Source organism: Pelmatolapia mariae, linkage group LG22, assembly GCF_036321145.2.
Source record: "Pelmatolapia mariae isolate MD_Pm_ZW linkage group LG22, Pm_UMD_F_2, whole genome shotgun sequence".
NCBI lineage: Eukaryota > Metazoa > Chordata > Actinopteri > Cichliformes > Cichlidae > Pelmatolapia > Pelmatolapia mariae.
In genome coordinates, this window is record NC_086245.2 from 19030610 (window position 1) to 19054721 (window position 24112).

Genomic DNA, 24112 nt, shown 5'->3' on the forward strand with positions numbered 1-24112 from the left:
GAAGAGATCTATTACTTCAACTTTAAACATTTTATGTGTGATTTTATAAAAAAGCCAGTGACAAGCATGGATGCATTACCTGCAGTTTCCTCGTCTTCAAGCTCGTCCAGAATCATGTCATCAGATTTTATGTCTTCACCTTCCGTGCTCTGTCCGATTGGCTTCCATGCAGCCAGGTCCGCCTCCACTTTTGAGTTAGAGCTCATTTCTGAGTTAACAGAAACATAAATAGGTTTTGAATATGATTTTTTTTCTCTTAAAGATATATTCATTTGCATTTGGGGTCTCACCTTCCTTCTGGATCAACAGTGCCTGGTGCCGGTTTTTGTTCTCCACCGCTGGACATTCGTAAGTAGAAAGTTCTGACATTTTATTTAGCCCTAAGAGACAATAAATGCATTTTTGAAATCAGCTGCTGGTATCCATAAACTAGGACCTGTTTGGAGCTTTTAATGTCTGATTTACCATCATCTGAGCTTGAAACGTCGCATGGACTGGCAGAGGCAGAATCAGCTGGGGAGGTTGATGAGAGCCGCAAGCTTCTCTGACTCATTGACTTCACATATTTGACAGCTGAGAATCAAAAGATGGACAGGAAAAAGAGTTCAAATCTGTGACTGCTGCGTCTATAAACTACACATACAGTACACTCATCAGATACATGGCTAATTAGTTACTGTACATCTTTCGGAGGCGGCTAAGATCTTTTAATGTCTGTTGTACAATGTGTCTTTTGGGGCCATCCTCTATGCGTTTACATGCTAGGTCAGCAGGTTGACAGTTGCAGATGCCAACAGATTCGATAAACTGATCAGCAAAGGCAGTAAGGTTTTGGGGAGTGAGCTGGACTCTTAAGGTGGTGTCGGGGACCGGTTGTTGTCCAAGATAAGGACAATGCTTGACACTACCTTCCACCCACTCCATAACATGCTGGCCAGTCACAAGAACACATCTGGTGAGAGACTGATTACCCAACTGCATGACACAGCAAATCACTCCTGCCTGTGGCCATCTCTCTGTACAACTCCTCCATGTAAAGTGCAAGTACACACTACAATATCTATTTAGTAACTTTGTAATATAATGTATCATTTACCTTATTGTGTTGAAGCAACTGGACACAGTTTCATCAGGGATTAATAAAGTAGTTTGATTCTGATTGCCAACTCTGAATTCTTCATGGCACAAACTCAACTCACAGTATACTCAATTTTTTATTTTTATTTTTTTTAAATCATACATGAAGTCAGAGATTCTCTGAATGTTTGCTTAGTCATTCTGACCAAGCAGTAAAGTCTCCCCCTCCCCCTCAGACAAGGTCTGGGCTGTGTGCCACGTTTACAGTCTCAAGCATTAAAAGACTGATTCATTTTTTCCTAAAATGGAGAATCCAATCTTTCTTTACCTTTATCTTCTGGAAGATGAGCCAGCTTTTCATACACGTCCTTCTTCACTTTCAGAATCTAGCAGGATAAATATAAAAAATTGTGATTGAAAGCTTTACCTTATGAGCTGTCACTTTAATGTTGTACTCTCATGTGTATTCGTTTTGCCACACATAATGTTAAAAATGCAAAAAAATCTGTTAATTGTGATCTAAATTGTCTGTTGGTAGACCTGTGGTCTGCGAGGTCCGAGACTCCTCTCAGCCTCAGTCAAGGGAATCGCTATCTCATTCAGTTTTCTCTCCATCTCTGATGGCTTTGTGGTCCAATCAGGATACTTCGTTTTCTAATCAGGGAAAAAAAGAAAAACAAACAAAAAAGATCCAATTAACATCTATATTACTGAACTGCTTCACAAGCTACACTGCATAGAGGCTTAATAGCACGCACCACATATTTTTTCCAGTGGTCTAAGCTGATCAGGTGATAGTCACTGGAACTGGTTAGCTTCACTGAACACAGCTTACAGTAGACTTGCTGCTTCTCCTCGCACAATACCACAATCAGCTCATTTAAGCCTAAAAAGTAACAAAAAACACAGGCTTCTGGTTAAAAAAAAAAAAAAAAAAAAAAAAAAAAAAATGAAATAGTGGAAAGAAATTCACTTTTTACAAACAGAAATAATAACTTTAATACTTGCCTACTTTAGGAAGGCCTTCACTTGGTTTTGTCTTATTACTCATGGAGGTTTGGGGTGGCTCTGTGGGTGGTTTCTTGTGTTCAGACCTGACAGACGTGCCCGTGGCCTGATGAGGAGCGCCAGGTTTGTTACTTTTATGACAATGTGGTGCATTTGGCCCCACTGAATTCTTCACATGTACGGCCTTTGCAGAAGTCTCCACACTCTCAGGTCTAACTGAGGTTCTGGGCTTTTTAGCCACAGGTGCCATTTGAGGGGTGGCTTTTGTTTTTAACTGATGAGATGGAAACTTTTCACTTCTGGAGGAAGGTGCAGTTTTGCAAGTAGCCTCTCGCACCACTGTGGATTCAGTCTGAGGAGGTGTTCTGTTTGAAGAAGTAGCCGTCACTCTCGATGGAGCTCCGGTTCTGCACACTGCTGGAGATTCTGCAGTTGACTTTGCACTTGAGGCAGATACCTTAGAGGTGCAGGCAGTTCCTATCCGTTGGGAAGAAGTTGCAGTATTTTTAGCAGCGGCTGCAGTGCACATGGATGTAACTGGTCTCACTTCTTCCATGTCAGGCTTGGGTCCAATTTTAATTGGTTTCACACTTGTGTTTGGAGTAATACTGGCTTTGGAGGCGGCTTTTGTGCCACTTGCATTTGACACACACAGACTTACGTTTTCTCCACTTCTGGGAGTAATTGGACAAGTGACAGATTTGTTAGCTGGCTTGGGGGCTTTGTTACTCTTTGTGTCCTCTTCAGTTGATTGAGGGAGGACTTGAGTTATTCCGGTGCCTTTAAATAACGCAGACTCCTCCTGGTCGTCATCAGTCACCATGTTCACCACCTTCACAATGAAACAATGGCATTTAGTAGCAGTAGTTAGGTTTTTTTAAGCAGTCACAAACATGCAGTGTTCAGGTTGTGGATTTCGACCACGCACATCAATGCAGTAAGGTTTGGTACTAATGTTATCTGTTTGAACCTGTGCAAGTATCTCTGTTTAAAAAGTCAGTCTCTGATCCTATGAGTACTAGCTAGCAGGCAAACAGGGTTTGGATGGAGCCGGGAAGGAGAGCTCGGTCAGCTCTAACATGAATATACTTTCCTTCATGTCTTCAGTTTGTGCCTTTACTTCAGAATTTTCCATTATTGCAAATCTCACATGAATATCACGCATAAACTCTATTCATAACACACTTCACTTACTTTCACGCTGGCCTTTGTATTGTCATCATGTTGGTCGACTGAAGTGTCCACAGGTTTTATGCAGGTAGGAGCTGAGGATGAAGGGAATGTAGACCCAATGTCCTGCTGAGTCTGAAATGCCTTCACTGTCTCTATGGCTGTAATGATAGTGGGATCCAATGAGGAAATTCTGCACTTTGGTAGTTCTGTCTCTCCAAATTAGCTTCACTAAGGTGAAGTAACAACAAAACAACCCAAATACAGAAAGCAAGGTGCATCCTTACCCGACTGAAAGCTTTGTTTTGAGACCTTACTGTAAACTTCTTCATTTACATCAACAGTCTGCAGTCAAGACAGAAATATAATTAGTACCCCAAATGAAGAATTTAATTTTGGATCTTAGTGTGAAAATAAAATATAATTAAGGTTCAGACCAAACTTGAGCTTGTATATTTTTTATGCTAATCTCAAGTAGCTTTTAGTTGGTTCCCCTTTCTCCAGTTCAAGTGAACACAATATTTTTAGCCTTACAAACATATTCTTCCTTCCTCTTGAAGAGCTAAGCCACAATTAAAGTTAGAGAAACTTCAATTATTGCTCCCAACCATATGATCTCAGAAATTAGGCAGCATATCAGCTTCTTACATCCTTCTGTTAAATCGAGCCTTAGAAACTTCGATGTCAAATATGACAACGAGTGCAATGCTCAAATATAACATGTGCATTGCACTGAGATAAAAAAGAAGCCCAACTTAAAACTGAACATGTACTCACCACCACATGCAGCTTGTGATGGTCAAAATCAGTCAGATGGCTGAAGATGTCCTTCTCTGAGATCTTCAAAGAGCAGGACTCGCAGGGGTAGACTGGCTCATGCTGAGGACAGCAGCATTTAAGCAGAGCGCTAAAACCTGTGGGACACATTTGTTTACCATTAACACTGTGGAATTAAAAGAAAATATATCATTGCTAACACGGCTTGCATTAGTGCCACCTTATTAAAACTTATCAAGTGCGTAGTTGTAGTTATTTTATACACACTTTGCAAATGCGCTCAAAGAGTTGGCGCTCAGTCCTTTTGAAGGTCATAAGCTTCGTCTGGCGTGAATGTCCAGGTGATCTATTGTGTAAGGTGACCAGAGCGCAAGAAGGCCAAGGCAAGCATGCTTACAGACACAACTAACTGTAGATGAAGTTCTAAGTCAGAGGTGAGAGATACACTTTGCTTGTAACTGCATTTGTGTCTGCATAGCAACAGTTGATGCAAGAGGTTTTAAAATACGCATGAAATGAACAAGTCAACAGGAACCATCTGGAGGGGGCGACTGTTGAAACAAACAGCCATGTATGGTAAAAATGTTGCTGATAATGACAGTTAGACAAGTTCCCATTAACTGTTAATCAATCATTAACTGTAACTGATGCATGTTATATTCTTTGCTGATGCAAGAAGGGGCCGAACCCTGACATATTAAAACCATTTTGAAGTGTGCTTTTTAGCGAAGATCTATGCTTATGTTGTTACAGTATACATCTTCACACGCGTGTGCTTAATAAAATCATCGTTTGACTGAACTCATTTGGGCCAGTGTTGGTTTGTTCTTATCCTCAATATCAAAGAATCGGGACAATACCATCCATGTTTTCCCCTTCCTAGAATATTTTTAGATAAATATACTTAGCTCTCCTTATAATCAAGAAACAAGTAAAGCCATAATTATTAAAATAAATAAAAATCTATTACACATTATTAAAAGCTAAGAGGAGAAAACCAACTCTCTTGACATATCAAAACAAAAACAGTAAGATAGTCTTCAAAACCTTCCAAACCTTTGTCAATTGCCGCATTGCAGGCTTCATCTTCATCGTTCTCCTTCTTTATGCTAACATCAGACATTTTTGGGGCTTCGTCACACGAGTCTTCTCTGGAGGTCAGACGCTGTCTTTTAGGGCCCATTTCTCTCCCCACACACTCAGTAGGACACGAGTCCTCTTGCGATGTTTCAGACACACTGTGCTGTCTTTTTCTTTCCATTTCTTTGTAATTCTTCAGCTGTGCTGGGACATCTTTGCTAGTTCTGCCATCTTCTATCCCAGCGTCTGCACCATTATCTTTGTTAGCATTGTGGCAGCTTTGCTTCGCCCCAGCTGATCCTTTTATTTTAGCCTCTTCTGGCTCCTGCTTTATCGCCCGACACACCTCACCTGGATTGTTCATCACTTCTGAAGCCGCCTTACTTTTCAACCCAGAGTCATTTTCACTTGGTGTCGGTGTGTCACGCTCTTTTTTGATTTCTTCTACACCGACTGTGTTGATGCTGCTATTTTTCTGACAGACACCTCTCACACGTTGCTCGTCTTTTACAGTTATCCTCGGAACTGAGACATACATAAATAAATAAATAAATAAATAAATAAATAAATAGGATATACAAGTCAGTCTGAGTACAGTTCTCATATTAGGCATCCATTCTGTAAACAAAAAACAGCAAGTCAGCTTTCCAAATAAAGACAATGCAATGCCACCCTGGGAGCCACACATGCACATTTACTGCTTGGACAACACTGAACATCTATGTGATTCTTAAAACATTTTAGTGTACTTACCCAGTTTTCTATGAAGTTTTATTTGGGGTTTAAGCTTTTTGTTCTCAGTTTTCCACTTTACACATTCCAAGATTTTTGTTGCTGGAACAGAACACATGAAAAAAAGTGTCCAACCCAATGTATCTGCAGATTCCACTGAAAAAAAACAGTAACTGCAACATAAATACTCACCTACAAAGTAGGAGTATGGCTCCTTAATGGGACGCTGCAAATATATTACCTTAGAGAGATGACAGATTCAAAAGCGTAAATGTGTGGAAAGAGCAAAAGTTTAAATTAAATCAACCATCTTTATCAACCTAGTAGAGAATACCTGTATGTGAGACTTATTGTGAATTGTTGCTGCCTGTTTTGCCAAGTCCAGTAATGTCTCTGCATCAGCGTTGGAATCCAGTGAGCCTGGGTGGAAACCGTCCTACGCACAGAGATGAACACAAGCTTTATTGACATGTCTTCAGTTCAGTTCTCTGGGATTCATTTCCCTACATCATTTGCATTTACTGGACACTTCAGACAGTAGGAATTAAACCTGATACAACATTTCCAACTTTCATGACTCAATAAGCTTCCTTTTTCCTGCAGTTGCTCATATGACTCCAAGCTGCAAGCTTTTACATCGTCTTCAGCTAACACTTCCTAATAAAAGTTTCTAAACTTTGTTACAAAGACTGATTCTTTAAGTGAAAGACTCAGCATTAGTTCTTTTTAGTTTTGATCTGCAAGTTAGGAACATCACTTACAGTTACAGAAGGAGGAAAAAACAAACAAACATTATAAACCATTTTTTTTTAACATTTTGATATAGTCTCAGATTTGATTTGAGAACAGAAATGCAGGAGGAAGAATACACTTCTTCTGGTACCTCCTGTCATCATTTTCTTCAAATTTACTGCAAATGATTAAAGTAAAAATAATTCATACTGGAAAAGTGAGAGTGCACTATAGAAAAAAAAAGCATTTATCTCACAACACATAGGTGTAAGACGAATAGTGTGTGAGTGTATGTACCAATATCGTACCAAGAGTTCTCCACATACAGCTCTAACTGAAGTGAGAGATTGAGACCACATGCACCCTCAAGTTTCTCTGATAGCAGGTAGATGGGCTAATTGACTTGGGATACACAGTGCCAAGGGGCCTCATAGGAGATAGAGCTGGAACCATACAGGGATGGAAGTAGGGAGAGCCGGAAAGTACTAGAATTTCTGAATTCCTGGCAGGGTAAGGGAGTCACTGATTCAGTGACCTTGCTAGAGCTTCAATAATTTAGAGGTGCTTTTTGTCTAGCCTTTTCAGTTTAGTGAACTTGTATTGCGCAAAAAAATATAAAATAAAAAAATCCCCTTTGCCATTTGAAGCTCCAGTGGGATTTTTTGCCCCTTTTAAAATACAGTAGCGATAATTTTGACAAGTGTAGTTTAAACAAATTATCAGTTCTCTACCTCAAAGTTTGGGGTTTCCAAATCTCAAACTCTGCTGAGATTGACCATCAAAACATTTTTGGGATGACTGTAAAATCCACATTTTAAGAGCCATTTAAAACAAACAAACCCCCAAAAAGGGGGGCGGGTGGCGGCCACCACCTGTTCTGAAGATTGACTTCATAATGACATTTTATCAGCGGAAACAATGTTTACCAGTTAAAAATAAATGAAATGCAGAATTTGTTTTAGAAAACATTAAAATTACTTTTACCCTAATTTTATCCAATTCACTGAAACCAGTAACGCGATACAGAGCTGTCCCATTATCTTTTTAAAATCCTACAGCAGCATCGAGTATCATTAGCTAGCATTAATTTAGTTTGCTAATAGCTTTAGCAGAAAACCATTAGAGCCACAGTGTTAGCCCACAAGCTATCACAACCAACATTTGCACAGCTAATTTTAGCTATGGGAACAAAAGAACCAACATTTAGACCATCTGGTTTTACCTAGAAGCTTCATAATTACATAACCACTTTCTCGTGATTTCTTTCCATTTGTTTAATTAATAACTACTGACTAGCTTAACAGGATAATGTTACTGTGGCTAATATGCCTGGTAGCTAACAAATTAAACTAAAGATTATTTTACACTCACCTGAAAAAACAAACAAAAAACAAAAACTGTTGCTTGCACTTATTTTAATAAATGATCTGTTAGTGTTGTCTTTTTGGCAGTTGTTTAAGTCGTTAAATATAAATTAAATAGAAATAAAACGTAAAGTGACTAAATTAAGTTGCCATGGAGTCAATACTTTCCCCCCAGGGTCCTAAGTTCCCCCTCGTTTAAATTTAGAGTTTACCAAAAATATACAAGTCACTCTTCCACGGTACACACTTCACACCTTTAGTATCATGCATCAATGTATGCAGACATGGGTAAGTGGGCCTGCTGAAGTTCAGAGCATGTGAATGGAGAAGAAAAATGATTAAAGTTGGTTACTGGTGCCACTGCCAGATGGGCTGTTCTGAGTATTTCAGAAACTGCTGATCTACTTGGGATTTTTGCAAAAAAGAACTTGGATATTCAAAATAAAAAGAAGATATTCACCAGGAATTTTGCCACGTGTTCACGGCTGAATACATGGTCGTGGCATTCGTGCTCTGACAGCCTCCTCTCACAGAGCAAACACAGAAAATGTGCTTCTGGGGAATTGGGTTCTTTGACATATAAATCATACATCACGATGAACTCGATGCCTGCAATGAAGAGATTAAAAGGAAGAATGTAAACAGCAGTTACAATCTGAGTAAAATTTTATTTCTATAGCGCCTTTAGAGATAAACATCCCAAAGTGCTTCAGAACAAAATACCCAAGCACAAAAACAAAACATTAACCAAACCAAAGTCTTAATTTTTTATTTATTTTTTTTAAGCCGTTTCTGTTATAGTGCCAGCATGTGTGGGGGAGGCAGAGACCATCAGATCCCCTCTTTAGGGCAAACACGTGTGGGGATCACTATGAATACAAGTATGGATGGGAGCGAGGAAATCTTTTGTTGCACTGTAGAATGGGAGATGTCAGCCCATGTGTGAAATAAATATCTCAAACTGTCTTGGCATTATTCTTTATCATCTCCTTCCTCAACTCAACCAGCATCATTACAGTGGGATACAGAATTGGTGATATTCACTATCTTCTGAGTCATAATAGGAATATTTTATAGAGACCTTGACAGACAGTCTTATTCTAGTAGTACTTACCAAGTAGAGGAAATGATTCATTTCCTTGACGTTTGCTATATGTCTGACAAGGTGGAACTGCAGAGGCATAAACAAAAACAAGCACAAATCATTATTTAAAGAAAAAAAAAGTTGAAATAAGTGACCCTTTCAATTTTAAAAACAAAACCAACTTATCACTAACCTTCATTCTTCAAGACATTGCGCTGTTGTTCAAGTCCCTCCAGTACTGCAGTCAAAAAAGAATTTTTTTTAAATCTTGTGGGGTTTTTTTTTTTAAATTTTATTTCTATACAGAGTTTCTATCAAACATGTGTAAACATTTCTAAATGTTCAAGTTTCAGATTCATCCTAAAAAAAATGTATTAATGTTTCCCTCCTCATCGACAAGCACAGAATGTCTGGCAAATATAAAACAAAAATAATTTAAAAAGTGTGCAAGCACAGCAGCAGGGTACACAAAAGCCCCCACTTGTTTGCTTCTAAAAGACAACACACCATGTGCACTATTTTTGATATTAGGAGAACAGGCTGCTCAGCATCTCTGGTCTCTTCCTGTGATTCAATCAGTACAGCTTGGCAACTCCGTTTAAAAAAGGTAGTGCTCAATTTTTAGTTACCACAGACCAACATCAGCACACAAAAACAGGATGTTAACCATGAATCAAAAGCAACAATGCAATATCTGTGTGTAGTGGTTTGCACATTCGCCTTATGCACGAAAGGTCACCTCGGGGTGAGACTGGGCAGCGACTGTGTGGGCCATGAGCTCCAAGCTCGGATAAATGGGAGGGTTGTGTCAGGATGGGTACTCGGCATACCAAATCAAATATATGGATCCGTCCCACTCCTAGGGAGGAGCTAAAAAGCACCTCTTTCTATAAGCGTTGAATTACATACTTATGTAGGAAGGACACTCATACTCCACAACTGTTTGCTGTATTTTGCATGATTTACAAAATTTTAAACCCAATGTGAAATTTACATATTTATTCAGTATTTATTCACTTCATACTTGAGTAAAATTTATCTGGCAGCATCGAGCCTTGTTGAGAACGATCTACCAAATTTGGCAAGTTTTTTTTGCTGAAGCATTTAACTGCTCAGGCCGAGATCCTGAGCAGAAAATGTTTTCATTAAGAACTGCCAAAGCTATGCACATCTGTAGCAGGGATGATGCGGCAAAGCAAAGCAATCCTTGATGCACGTTTCTCACTTTGGCCAAATACTGCTTTTTTGCTTCTCATGCTCTGTGAAATAGTCAGGTAGTTTTTGGCAAACTTTGAGTGGGCGCTTTGGCAAAAGTGTTCTTTTACCAAAAAGTCTCTTACAGAAATGAACTCTTCAGTGCCCACCCCAGTGTACAAATAAACACTCCTGCTTTGTTGCCCCCATTATATTCAGATCTTATTTGGCACCGTTTCCATCATGCGTTCAGTCATAAAATCTCATTCTTGAGTTTTAAGGTAAAACACAAGTTTTGTAATCTCCCTATAAGGAGTTGTTTTTCAGAGCAGAATACTCATTTTTGGTCAAGCCCAAAACATTTTTCTTCCAGTTTTACAGATATGGTCTTGCTCAAATCATTTAGCTAACAAAGTTCTTCTTAAAACATGGATTACACAAAATCAGAATTAGTAATGAATAAGATTAACTGTGAAAGAATGTGCAACAGGCTGGACAGCCATGTCTTGATAGACTGCTGGTGGTTCCAAACCCTTTTCATTGGTACTACTGCATTCTTCGGCACCTTTATACCATATAAACGTTACTTTAGTCTTTTATCTCTAACTTGGATCTCGACAATGAATAAATATTTTAAAAAATTGGAAGTCTCTTTTTCATTGTCTGGAGATGGATTTGCAAATTTTGATTTTGCACACCAGATGGTCTTCCTGACTGGGAAGGACAAATCAAGGATCTTCTGTGTTAAACAGAATGTGTTAACCACTACACTATGGAGCCACTGCCTCCTTTCTGACTCCCCGCTTTTTCTTTTGGCTCTAAAGGCTTTTAGAACCTTTTTCTACTTTATTACAATGTCTTGCATTAAACTAAAGCTGTCTGTATATAAAAATATATAGCTCTCTTATATATAGTTCTTACCTTTTTCAAAAGTAGGAGGGGTGAGCCTGTAAAATACTGACCATGGCATATCAAGAACCTGGGAAACAAAGATTACAGTGTAATATATTAAAAAAAACAAAAAAAACACACAACAGAAGAAAATAATGTTAGAGTCAGCAGGAAATGATTCCCCTTACATTACAACTACATTAACGGGTGTTTTTAAAAATTTGGGATTTTCCTGCTTTAATTTTGAAACATATCTCCATTCACATAAAGTGAATGTTAATTCAGTTTTAATTTCTGGATTTATAAAAAGAGCTGAGCCCCCTTGGTTCATTAATTTGCATTTTACCTTCAGAACCACCTCCTTTGGTCTTCTCTCCATCTCCTCCTCCCACGCCCTTGACTTTAGTGTTTGATCATCCTGCAGATTCTCCCAGCCGAAAGGCAGCCGCCAGGGATTCTCAAACAGCTAAGAGTAGAAGACAAGAGTCGCTCATTACAAAACTGTATGTTTCATCAGAGCCCGTCTATGTAATATAGAGTACTGTGCAATTAGGGGCTTGAGCTGCCCCTAATTTCTTGATTTTGTAAGGAAATGTATGAACTAAATGAAGGAATTAATGTGATACTTGTGATATCAGTACACTGGAGCAACAGCACAAATAAAAATATAATTTCAGCTACATCACTGTCGCTTATACTAATCAATGCAGTAAATAATAACTTAAAACCTCACCAGTGTATGCACAACATGTTTTCGGGAGTTTAAGTGTGGCTCGATCAAGGACTGACAGACACACTCCTGACAAGCAAAGCATATGTAAAAAGGCTCTGTCTCAGCTTCTGTGGTAATGCAGGACACAATCAAGGGTGTACCTAAAAGAAAAACAGAAACCAAAAAACAAAATTATATCAAACGTTTTTCAAATCTACCGTATGAAAACACAGCGAGCAAACTTACCAATGACTGGCTGTTTTTTCTTGAAGCACTCCTTGACATAGAAGTGTAAGTGAAGGAAAAACTGAGCTGTGATAAAGAGAATGAATTGAGCAACAGCAGAAGGCCATCTGTGACTTTTCTAAAATACAACTATACAAATGTGAAAATAATGAGTTCTGTGATCATCAAATACTTATGTGTACCTTTTTTCTCATAACCTTCAAATCCTTCTGTTGTAAGAAGAAAAAAAAAAGTTAAGATCATCCAATTTGAACTCTTATTACACAAAACATGAAAAAGAAAAGTACCTTCAAAGAGTTTCCACAACATCTGCAGAAGATCAAAACAGAGTTTTTACTACACGTTTAATTAGCAAGTCTCGAGGAAAAAACAAACAAAAAACCCACTAAGGAAATCAAAACAGTCACTGTACCTCCCTGTGTCTTGGTTTTGACAGATGATTGAGATATTGAGATATGTTTTCCAACGTCAGACGGCAGTCCTGTTGCAAAGATGCAAAGAGACAGATGTGAAACAAGACTGTCCAGACGGTCGGTGCATTGGAAATTTAATTTATTTTTAGTTTATTTTATTTTTTTAAAGCAGCCAGCGGTACAGCAGCAACATCAAGGCTATTTAGGACAAATTATCACCTGACACAGCAGTTTACATCTTGGGTGGTATGTGAGCAGCTTTGAAGGTTCGCTTGCAGGTGCTGACTGATTTTTGACAGCATGATACTCTGAAAAGAGAAAGTATTGTAATGAAATTAAAAAACTGTTTTGAAGGTTTTAAAGAACATAAAAACATGGATTTTCTGTCAACTGATTTCTTTAATGAACTTATCCAACAGCCAAACACCAACCAAAGTTTTGGCGAATTTTTGGCAGGTCCTAAATTTTGTCTTCTTTAGACAGTGTGTCAGTTTATTATACTAACTTATTATACTGGCCTGCCATTCTACATGCGTGTCCACCTTATTGTGTGTCTGTGGCCCACATTTAGGTGAAGTGGTGTGGCAGCTCGATTGGTGCCGATATGTTCTCCCCCATGAGCCAACTGTGTGGTTTATGCTCTTAACTATAACCAGTTTTCACTTAGAAGTACAGATGCACTGCATAGACCAGAGTACTGGGCCAGGCCTGTTATCAAATTCAGGTGTTTTCAGTTGCATTGCCACAGCTGTATCAGATCAACTGATTAGCCATGCAATCAAACATACGAACACTTGTGAACGAACGGGGCGCTCTCTGGAGCTTACTGGATTTGAACGTGGTACTGGAATAAGAGGAACTTGTTACAGCTGGTCTGCTTGGGGAAAGTCTTCCCTGCTAGATATTCAGCTGTAAATTGTGTTGTTGCAAAGTGAAAGCATTTAGGATTCACAGCAACTCAGAAGACCGCGTAAAGTTACAGAGCAAGGTTCGGCAAGTGCTGAGTCGCTGACACTGACTCAGAGCTCCAAACCGCCTCTGACATCAGCACAAAAACTGCCCCAGGTGTTTCATGCTGGTGTGAAGTATAGGCGGTCCAGGACTTTTGTCCTTATATTTAAATATTTAAAATTTGCTTGGTATCCTATAAATAAAAGTTGGATAGAAATTGAAGCACCGATTCATCCAATTTACTCAAGTAAAAGAAAAGGACCTGAAATGTACTGAAATTATATATAGTAGGTCTTTGAAGCACATTTTACCAGCTACTTTTGTGGCACGCTAAATGACCATTGTCTTCATTTTCTGCCAACCGTTATTGGTAAAAATGCTTTTCTATCACAGATAAGTCTTTGCACTCATTCTCCTACTGATACAGAGTATACAGCATACAGATAGAATATATATAGAGTAAAAGTACAAATAGTCATATTGGCTACAGGTAGCTGAAAACTCTACACATGTACAGTAACAAAATATACTTCAATTTGAACATCTCCAAGTTTGACATAGCTGTGCTGAACACAGAAGTTACTCAAGTCTGATAACATAAGACTCCCTGATACATTACCCAGCTTCTTCCCTGGTTTGATGGCTGGTTTCAAGCTGCACTTCTTGATCGATTCCAGGGTCGTCAAAGCTACAAGATCAATTGGCACAACATTACTCTACACTGCACTAAAAAGCCAGTTTGTGCAGATGAATAAATCCTAAACCAAGGTTTAAAATTAGACACCCACCTTCTGTGTAGCTTTTAAAGTTTACAGACTTGAATTGAGCGGGCTCCAGGCTCACTTGCTATAGCAAAATAAATAAATAAAATTGCTTTTTAACATTAAGAAAAATGAATGCCTTCAATCATTTTAAAAGCCTGAACAGAAACCTCACATATACATACTTTCAAATCATTTTTTCCATGAATTTTCTCCGTCTGCTTTGCCAAGTCAAGCATCATGGATTCAAAGGAGGGCGTGTAGTCTGTGTAGCACTCTTTTGACAACAATGTAGAGGGATGCCACACTTTCTGCACAGAAAGAAATTCAAAGTAATTTACATATTACTCCCCACCTTTCGACAGTGAAGGCCAAACATAGCTGTTCTTACATATCGTTACAGAGTCGCAGGAATGACAGAGCACCACAGGTACATTCACATGGGGGGGGAGGGAAAAAAAAAAAAAAAAAAAAAAAAGTACACTCAATCGAAATAACTTTCCCATTTGATCTGCACAAGAGATCTATCTATCGAGAGAGAGAGATACATTTGACACACCTTAAAATCTCTGAGGATAGGAAGATTATTAAAAAACTAAGGAGCAAGTATTAAAGCATCTGATGTTCTCAAGAGCTCCCAGATACATTAAGGAAGAAGCTAGGGAGGTTTAAAAAAAAATATATATATATATAATTCCTGAGAGTGTGGAGACAGGGTGGAGCCTGTTCCAGCTGTCACTAGCAGGTCATGAGCCCAGCACAAAGCTGATATACTCAAACTGTCAAACAATAAATAACCAAACAAGCATGTCGTTGGACAGTGCACGCAGGCACAGAAAAAAGGAAACTCCCTACCACCCAGCCAACCAGAGATTCAAACCAATGAGCTTTTTGTCACGCAGCACTCACTTCCCCACCACTCTGTCTTGTAAATCTTGCTACTGACAGCAAAGTCATTCAGATTGTCCTGAGGCTTTTAACCCACTTTTCATCAACTGGCTGCCACAGGAGCAGATCAACCGATACAAAACCTCCAAATTTCATTGCTAAAAGCAACTTAAAGTCCTTGTATCTACGTCAGTAAGAGACGACTGCACATTTGATTTGTAAAGGAAGTATGCTGGGAAAAGCCTTCGTTTTAAAAAGCAAGTACACTTTAAGTATAAACTATAGTTTACCAATGAACGCAAGCAAAATAGACAAATCAAAGAGAGTTGGTTAGCCATCATAGTAACAGTAAGTCATTTAAAGCAGAGGAACCTCATGAACTATAAAACTAAAAACGTGGTAGAAATACAATGGACTGCCTCTGCCTCAGGGCTGGGCATGTGGCAGATGTAAACGCTCTAAGTAGTGTCTCAAAGATAAGAGACTGTTGTGGAACGGTCTGGTGAGTGGAGTGCAGCTGGGCTGAGAGGCAGAGCTGGAAGGCAAAGACAAATCCTCTGGACACAGGACAGGCAAATGCTTGAAATCAGAACCCTGAAGATGCTCCTCTAAATGGAGGTCACGGACCATATCACCCTCTGGAGCCAGAAGGCGGCTGGCCATGTGGGACGACACCTGCCGTCAGTTTTGCTCCGACGATGCTGAGGACAGGTGAAAGTTGGAAGGGACACAAAGGAAGGGAGGATTTAGGAAGAGATGAGAGAGTTGAGATCCAAAGGGACAGAATCTTTTTGGAAGGTTTGGTGCAAATAGTAGTAGAAGCATTCCCCATATAGGGGATTCCTGGGAATTATGAAGGGAAGCTGAAAGGTTCTTTGCAAGCTGATAAAAAGGAAGCCAGCAGGCTGGAACCAACAAACTGGAGGCTCGGGGCTTGACTGGAAAGGAGACCATCTTTGGCTTCAAAAGTCACTGGAGTAATCCAAAATGAGCACAAAGGCACCGATCTGTCACATGTGGGTATTCCAAAAACCTGAGCTTAGAAAAAAAAAAAAAAAAAAAAAAAAAAAAAAAAAAATTACCAATACAGTGGGCTTCAGTTTGTGTTGAATCTCTTCAGGGATGTTAATGCTGGAGAGGAAACTTCTCCTTGAATACAGCACCTTCTTGGCTCTCTGCAGGAGCAGTCTACCGTCCGCTGTATCCATTGTATGCTAGATTGTTCTGTGACCAGCTCAGTTCAAACAGACGATCCACATGCAATTCCAAAAGGAACTTAACAAACAAAAAACGAGCTTCTCTTTCAGAAAGCTGATACAAAAACCACTTGGTCAAGTAAAACATAGCGAGAGAGCCAAAAGGGAAAACAAAACACAAGAACAGGTAAAAACAAGTAATCCCCAAAGAAAACCAACACCAAACAGGAACACACAAGGAAAAAAATCTGAACCAGGAATGGCTGGAAAGTTTGAGTACTGAATCATACACAGACAATCTAGCAAATGAGCTGCGCAAATCAAGAAACTTATACACAAGGGGGACTGATTGGATAATCAACCACATGTGTGAAAGATACAAAAGCAGGAGTAACCATACGTAGACACAAAGGGTAAGGAATTTACAAAATAAAACAGGAAGTCGTTTGAAGTGATGTCACAGAGGGACACAGAGTGACTTTGGTGGGTGGAGGGAGTGAACCAAACAAATAAAATCTGAAATCTAGGCTTTGATTTCAATCTCAAGCAAACTGGTGCCAAAGTGGTTGACACTACCGCGAAACAGTCGCAAGAAGATCTTTCTGATAAAGAGGGTATTACTGACTTCTGAGGTGGAAAAAGTGTGCTCAATTTCTTTTATTAATAAATTTATATCTATTGATCATTTTGCTGACTGATTGAAAGAGTCTAGCAGTGATGTTCAAGCGTACCACAATTAGGTCCAGGAGCTGAATCAAAGAATCGTATTTGCTTGACGTAAAATTGTAAATAAACAAATACTGTCATCACCCACCTCGCAGATGGATCTTTGTTTTTCGGTGGTATCACAAATTCAATTTCTTGATGCATGCTCAATCATCCAGGTAAGTAAATCACCAAAGGTTGATTTTGTTCATCTGGACGTAGCGTTTTCAGAGGAAGAAACCTTTCGTCACTCATCCAAGTGACTTCTTCAGTCTCAGCTGACTGCAGGTTTCCCCAATCTTATAAACAGTACATTTGCATAATGACTGAAACCAGCCCACTGAAGGAACAGTGGGCTGGGAGGTCAGTTTCTTCATCATAATTATGCAAATTCTCATGACCATTGATCAACAACCACTGATCAAAGCCCACTGATCAATGGCCATGAGTACCATTCACAAACCAAGTGTGTTTCCTTTTGGAACTGTGTGTTAATTCCACCTGCTTCACATACAAGGGTCAGTTCTACAGGCAGAAACATGGGTGTGCCATGTGTTCCCCAGTTTCACCCATTGTGGCCAATTTGTACATGGAAGAAGTGGAAAAGAGGGCTTTGCTATCCTACCCTGGAACACCACCAAGTCATTGGTTCAGGTATGTGGATGACACCTGGGTGAAAATCAAATCTCAGGACGTACCACATTTCATGGATCACATTAACTCGGTGGACCAACACATCAAATTCACCAGGGAGGCTATGAAAAGTGGCAGGTTAGCCTTCTTAGGCTGTAAGATTTTCATCAGTAATGGGGGACCTCTAAAAGCTGACGTGTACCGTAAACCTACACATACAGATCAGTATTTAAAGTTTGACTCTTATCATCCACTGGAACATAAACTGAGTGTCATTAGGATGTTACAACATAGAGCGAACACCATCCCCACAGACACAGCGGCCAGGGAAGAAGAAGAACATCACACCAAGAAGGCCCTGAGTAAATGTGGTTATCCCAGCTGGACTTTTGTCAAAGCTGGGAAGGCGCCAAAAGAAAGCTCCAACCAATCCAGGAGCGAAGGACAACCGCTGCCCAAGCGAAAAGCTGTAGTGATCCCTTATGTGTCAGGAGTATCGGAGCAGTTGTGACGCATCTTTTCTAAACACGCTGCGCCAAAAATTGGTCCACAAGGATCGGGTTCCCCGCACAAACAGAGTAACATAGTGTACTCTGTTAAGTGCCAGGAGGATTACCAGGATTTATACATCGGGGAAACCAAACAACCTCTGCGAAGCGGATGGCACAATACAGAAGAGCTACCTCGTCAGGCCAGGACTCTGCAGTCTATTTACACCTACAGGCCAGTGGACACTCTTTCAATCATGAAGATGTACACATCCTGGACAGGGAGGAACGCTGGTTTGAGCACAGAGTCAAGGAGGCCATTGACATCAAAAGGAAAAGACCATCTCTGAATCGTGGAGGGGGCCTAAGGGTACATCTTTCACCATCTTACAATGCTGTGATTGCAGTCATTCCCCAACTCTCTGTGAATGGTACTCATGGCCATTGATCATTGGGATTTGATCAGTGGTTGTTGATCAACGGTCATGAGAATTTGCATAATCACGATGAAGGAACTGGCCCCCCAGCCCACTGTTCCTTCAATGGGCTGGTGTCAGTCATTATGCAAATGTACTGGTTATAAGATTGGGGAAACCTGCAGATAGGGGGCACTGAAGAAGTCACTTGGATGAGTGATGAAACGTTTCTCCCACTGAAAACACTACGTCCAGATGAACAGAATCAACTTTTGGACACAAATTCAATTACATTATTATAATAGAAACTAACATCCATGTTCAAAGCCATGGTGATAATGTTGTAATATATCCCAAACTAAAGACTCCCTGCCCATCAGACACTGGGTAACTGGGTTTTATTCATTACTTAGGAAAGTAATCAAAACTTTACCCACACTCTGAAGGACAAACAGACGCTGGTGTTGTTTTTAAACAGAGAGATAGAAAATGTTTGATGTTACTAATTATTCAGAAACATTTTACATGCTCCAAGAGAAACCACATAACTCACTCTGTCAGTCTTGTAGTTTAATTTGAAGATGAAGAGTTTGAAAGTCTGCATGATGACGCATCCACTCATATCTCAAATTCTAAACAACTCAGCTGAAGTCTCAAACTGTACAATTTGAAATCCTCTAAGTTACAACTCATCTCAAGCAATTAACGTAATTAATATGGTCTTTGATGCCACTGCTACTTACAAAATACCAAAAGATGTGGTCAAAGCTCAGGACGTGTTTGATGATCACGTGGGCGCCCACTGTTAAGCCGCAGAGCGTGCAGAGGTAATGCTTCTTCTTATCTGCTCCGACACAAATGCACTCGACGAGGTGCTGCATGCCTGTAAGATCACGATGACACGGATAGTTTAAAGGCGAGGGGAGGGAACCAGTTTGTTAAACTCTGCCTCGCTGGTATGTCAAGGACGAAAAAAGATTGTTAATCATGCTGTTGAAGTGCTCCAAAAAATGAGCATTCTTTTACTTGAGCAAATGAATGAATGAGTTCATTTAAAAACAAATATGGCTTTGTTATTTTGGCGGATGTTACTGACCAAGAAGCGGATGCTTCCTGTTGCTGTCTTTTTGGTAAGCCAGGATCGTCATCCTCTCTGGCTTGAAAGCTAAGGGGGAAAATGATTAGATTCAAGTGATTAAACACTGACTGAAAGACAGTAATAAAGAGTAAATGTGAACAGATATATATTTGGTAAATAAAGGTGTCACAACAAGATAAATGACACAGAGCTTTGAGTCATAATATGTTAACATAAACCACGTAACGTGGCTGAAACATGATATGTGCGATACCACCAAGAGTGTCAGACTAGCCACAAAACAGACTTTGTGGTGAAGTTGCCATTTCTATTGAGAAAAACAATCTCTGAAAACAGCAGATGGCAGCAGTTTTGATTCTAATTCAGCAGATGTTAAAACACTGAATTCACAACTTGACTGATCAGTGAGAAAAAAAATGTGCACAAACCTTGAATCAGTTTGAGAAGCTTCTCATTTTCACCTAGAGTGAGCATCACTGCAAAGAAGATTCAGATAATTTTCAGCAGCGCAAAACTAAATAAAACTGTCACACAAACACTACATGGATAGATCTTATACCTTCTGAGTAGGTGCTGCTTTTAAGCTTTTCCATAAGATGATCAGGTAAATGCAGCATCTGCAGAGAGAAAATGCAGAATATTACTGTAGAACTGAACTGTAGCTATAAAAAATAAAAACACTTTTGTGATCAGCCTGCATTTCTCAAGATATTTTCGTATACCAGATAAAAACAGAGCGATCCAAACAAACAAACCAATTTCCCTAAAAATTTTTTTTACTAGAAATCAAAAGGATTATGTGCTGGATATACAGCAACTGACACTTTATTAGGTATATCTTGTTAGTATCAACTTGCCCCCTGCCACTGCAAATCTCTTGGACAAGTCTGTATAAAGCCTAGAGGTGGTCATGTGGGAAAATCCCAGCAGATCAGCAGCTTTAAAACACCTGAACTAGCCAGTCTGGCACCAGCAACCACACCATATGTTCTGTCACTTAAATCATCTTTCCTCCTCATTCAGATGCTCAGCAACTTCAGCAGGTCATCTTAACCATGTCTACATGCATAAATGAACCGAGTTACTGCCATGTGATTGGCTATTGAAATACTTGTGCTAACCAGCGGGTAAACGGGTGTACCTAACAAAGTGTCTCATGAGTGTAGCTCATTATACGTTTACTTCCACGCTTAAAATCGCCCAACTCTAATCTGGTATATGAATCCTCCTACATTACTTCCACACGCACACACACCTGCAAGTCCATAGGCGCTTCTTCTTTTACTTTGCTTTTGAGTTCAGTCTGCTTCATTTTCTTGCTGGGGATCCAGGAGAAACTCATTGCATTGGGATCCATGCAATTCTTATCAAAAAGCAAACAAATTGAATTAATCTTACAAATTAAACACTAAATATTCCTGCTTTATATTTTATGTTGTGCAATACTCACAATGTAGTTGCTGTAATGGTCCATAGAAAAGAAGTGCCTTAAAACATCACCAGGTAAACTCTTCTCGGCACAGATGTGACACAAGTAAAAAGAAGTCCGTGACTCTGGACTGAAACACAGAGTCAGCGCAGACAAGCCTGAAAGAAAGTCCATTTAAAACAGGACGATTACTTCAAACATCAAACATCAAGCTCTTTTGTTTTAAACAGGCTGATGTAATATAATTCCACATTCATCTACATCCAGGTGATAAATCCTATGTTTGTCCAGTAGCATAAAACTTAAGATTTAGATTCCTGAACTCGCTTAAATGCTGCTACAGTAATGCGAAAAGCAAACAAGTGCAGAAATCAATGACAGTTTACTTTTAATACCCATATAGGGGCTAAAAATGCTTCATTAAAGACAGTAACAGATTACATTAATCTATATTATGCTGCACAAATAAGCACACAAGTGTGTCTTGGTCATCAGCTGATTCTGCCAAGATGTCTCCCAACTAAAATCCTTCCCAGAGAACACTACTATATCTCTCCCATGAATTAAAATACATTAATAAAAGGTGCCTTCAGTTCTTATGAAAACAACACTCACACATATTTGCATGAACTTCCATACATCTCTAAAAATGGCGAACAAAACCCAACACCCACAAGACCAAACCTGTAGAGCAGGGTAGGTGCACTTTGAGAAAATGTACTCACCCACAACGGGATGTTTGAAGCAATTCTTTTTTTCTGGATCCGCAAAAATGATATGGGGTACACCTTTGGCTATAAAAAGCAAAAACACATGTCAAAGTGAAAGAAGAACAGACTACCTTATGCTCCCAATAAATAGGGGAGCCTTCTACTCCCCGCTTTTTAGACCTTATTTAAAGAAAAAATGACAAACTTCAGACAACCACCTCCTCAGGACCATCCTAAGCCTTTAGTTGCTAGTTCCAGTGCAAAAACTCTATACATTGCACAGCAATAAATACAAAATAGAAACACTGAACACCAAGAAGAAAGAAAAAACAAACTTACCAACATTCTGAAACGTATCTGAAAAGAGGTAAACATTGAAATGAAAAACAGAGAAAGGATGAAAATGTACAACAGATCAGAGTTCACATGAACACCAGAATTAATGTCAAGTAAAAACTGAGCATTACCATTTGGGAAAAGGTCTTTCAGTTTCTGTGGGTAAAGAACACAGGAAACATGCAGAGATGGTTTATTATTACTTAGGTAAATGTGGGGACTGTCTTATTACACTGTACCACAGTTAACTAAAAAACCAAACAAACCAAAAAAACCACACACACACACACACACACACACACACACACACACACACACACACACACACACACACACACACACACACACACACACACACACACACACACACACACACACACACACACACACGGAAAACCCCAGACAATAGCCAATGCAAGGTTACCTTAGATAAAGCTGTTTTTATGTTCATTACTGAAGAAAGAATGTCATGCCAAAAAAATAAATAAATAAATAAATAGATTTGAAAAAAAATTATATTAAGTCTAATGCCCACCTGGTGATGTACACTGGAAAATATGTGCTTCTTGTAATCAAACAGCTTTCTAAATTTGTAGAAGCAGAGCTGTGGAAAAAAAAAAAAAAAAAAAAAAGATGCATTAGTCAAAGGTTTTTGCTACACAGCTGAGAGTTTGGCAGATGTTATGGAAATTTAGCGCTTTACACTGTTGCCAGGCAGAAATCCAGTCATTTTAAACAAGTATTCTCTTCTCCAGAGATAGGAAGCAAGATACTGCCTTAATTGTGAAGCTCCTGCAAGCCAGAACTTCCTGTACATGTAGGGGTCAAGGGATTAAACACAGGCGCGGGACAAAGAAAGCTGCATCTTAGTATATAACAAAATTATCTTATTCACAGGTTATTTAGGATTTGACAAACATAAAAGGCCCATGACCAAAGCCACATCAGCACACATTCAAAGTTCTCTCGGTTCTCTCTTTTCCCCCCCCAATGTGCAATCTAGGTTCGGTATAATGATTTAAAACGATATTGCCACTTAAAATTGTAGCCATGAAACTGTAACAATGTCTGCTACTCTTAAACCCTGAACCATGTAGGCAATTTAAAATGAAAAAAAGGTCCATGGAAACTGTGGAAACTGCTATGTAGACTCTTTAAACGACAAACCGATTCATCCATTTAGATGTGTATTTAAATGCCATGATACATTCACATCCACAGTTTATTCACTTTTTACAGAGGTAGTGTCGAGATGACACCAATGCGCGAGTTTCACCTCTGATACTGCTGGATAAACAGAAATCCACTCAGGAACGAGATCACAAAGAGCTCAAGTTTTCACTCGCGAGAGGGAAGTAGTTGCTTCCAACCCACTTTAACTTCCTTCCCTCTGCAAGCTGCTTTTATTGTTTACACTCATGAACATTCATAACACTTGCTGCTGTTAGCTAAGGCAGATTACTATAAATGATTACAAAACATGGCGTGAGTGCAGCCCTCCCAGGGTGTTCGTCGTCATCTTATCATGCCAGGTGGTTATCTTCAGCTTCCTCTTGTTTCCTTTTATGAAGGTTGTGCACGTGCTCACATGCGTGGTGGGAGCAAGCCGAGCCATTTTAGCTTTTTAAATGGCAACCTATAACAACCAGTCTCTCCAATCCTTTTGTCTTGGTAGAGATCACGCAGAGAGGTTTCCAAGTTTCATACAATTCTTTCATTTTCCTTACAAATGCTTTCAGTCGATTCATTTGGTACAACATAAGTATGGGATATCACGCCCTCGCGTGTCCTGGCTGAAGAAACCTTTATTCGTAAACACTACTGTCGGCATCGAAGCAACTATGATACTGAGGGAGGAGATAAAGGCGCTATTGCAGAAAAGAGCAATATGAGTGGTCCCCGAGTCGTCCCATCCTCGACCTGCGAGTCTTGAACAAGTATCTACAAACGTACAAGTTCAAGATGCTAAGACTCAGACTGCTCTTTAATGCAGTCAGCCCAGGAGATTGGTTTGCAACAA

The 24112-nt window shown here is 39.5% G+C and overlaps 1 protein-coding gene across 2 annotated transcripts in view; it reads right to left on the minus strand.

Annotated features, from left to right (window-relative positions):
- LOC135933054 (uncharacterized) overlaps positions 1 to 24112 on the minus strand; it is a 45375-nt gene that overhangs the window by 5919 nt on the left and 15344 nt on the right. For both annotated transcript variants that reach the window (XM_065470934.1, XM_065470933.1), the window contains exons 2-39: positions 22628 to 22696; positions 22224 to 22248; positions 22096 to 22113; positions 21772 to 21840; positions 21068 to 21204; positions 20873 to 20980; positions 20177 to 20234; positions 20046 to 20093; positions 19615 to 19683; positions 19262 to 19401; positions 14378 to 14503; positions 14220 to 14277; positions 14051 to 14119; positions 12700 to 12788; positions 12480 to 12548; positions 12355 to 12376; positions 12250 to 12276; positions 12068 to 12133; positions 11843 to 11982; positions 11456 to 11575; positions 11140 to 11197; positions 9218 to 9262; positions 9055 to 9111; positions 8401 to 8549; positions 6179 to 6280; positions 6037 to 6085; positions 5866 to 5946; positions 5089 to 5637; positions 4033 to 4169; positions 3543 to 3600; positions 3280 to 3416; positions 2086 to 2917; positions 1836 to 1963; positions 1618 to 1731; positions 1406 to 1463; positions 466 to 573; positions 291 to 380; positions 80 to 208 (exon numbers count right to left, since the gene is read on the minus strand). In XM_065470934.1, the coding sequence (XP_065327006.1) occupies positions 80 to 208; positions 291 to 380; positions 466 to 573; positions 1406 to 1463; positions 1618 to 1731; positions 1836 to 1963; positions 2086 to 2917; positions 3280 to 3416; positions 3543 to 3600; positions 4033 to 4169; positions 5089 to 5637; positions 5866 to 5946; positions 6037 to 6085; positions 6179 to 6280; positions 8401 to 8549; positions 9055 to 9111; positions 9218 to 9262; positions 11140 to 11197; positions 11456 to 11575; positions 11843 to 11982; positions 12068 to 12133; positions 12250 to 12276; positions 12355 to 12376; positions 12480 to 12548; positions 12700 to 12788; positions 14051 to 14119; positions 14220 to 14277; positions 14378 to 14503; positions 19262 to 19401; positions 19615 to 19683; positions 20046 to 20093; positions 20177 to 20234; positions 20873 to 20980; positions 21068 to 21204; positions 21772 to 21840; positions 22096 to 22113; positions 22224 to 22248; positions 22628 to 22696 (4408 nt within the window). The remainder of the gene's footprint in view (positions 1 to 79; positions 209 to 290; positions 381 to 465; positions 574 to 1405; positions 1464 to 1617; positions 1732 to 1835; positions 1964 to 2085; positions 2918 to 3279; positions 3417 to 3542; positions 3601 to 4032; positions 4170 to 5088; positions 5638 to 5865; positions 5947 to 6036; positions 6086 to 6178; positions 6281 to 8400; positions 8550 to 9054; positions 9112 to 9217; positions 9263 to 11139; positions 11198 to 11455; positions 11576 to 11842; positions 11983 to 12067; positions 12134 to 12249; positions 12277 to 12354; positions 12377 to 12479; positions 12549 to 12699; positions 12789 to 14050; positions 14120 to 14219; positions 14278 to 14377; positions 14504 to 19261; positions 19402 to 19614; positions 19684 to 20045; positions 20094 to 20176; positions 20235 to 20872; positions 20981 to 21067; positions 21205 to 21771; positions 21841 to 22095; positions 22114 to 22223; positions 22249 to 22627; positions 22697 to 24112) is intronic.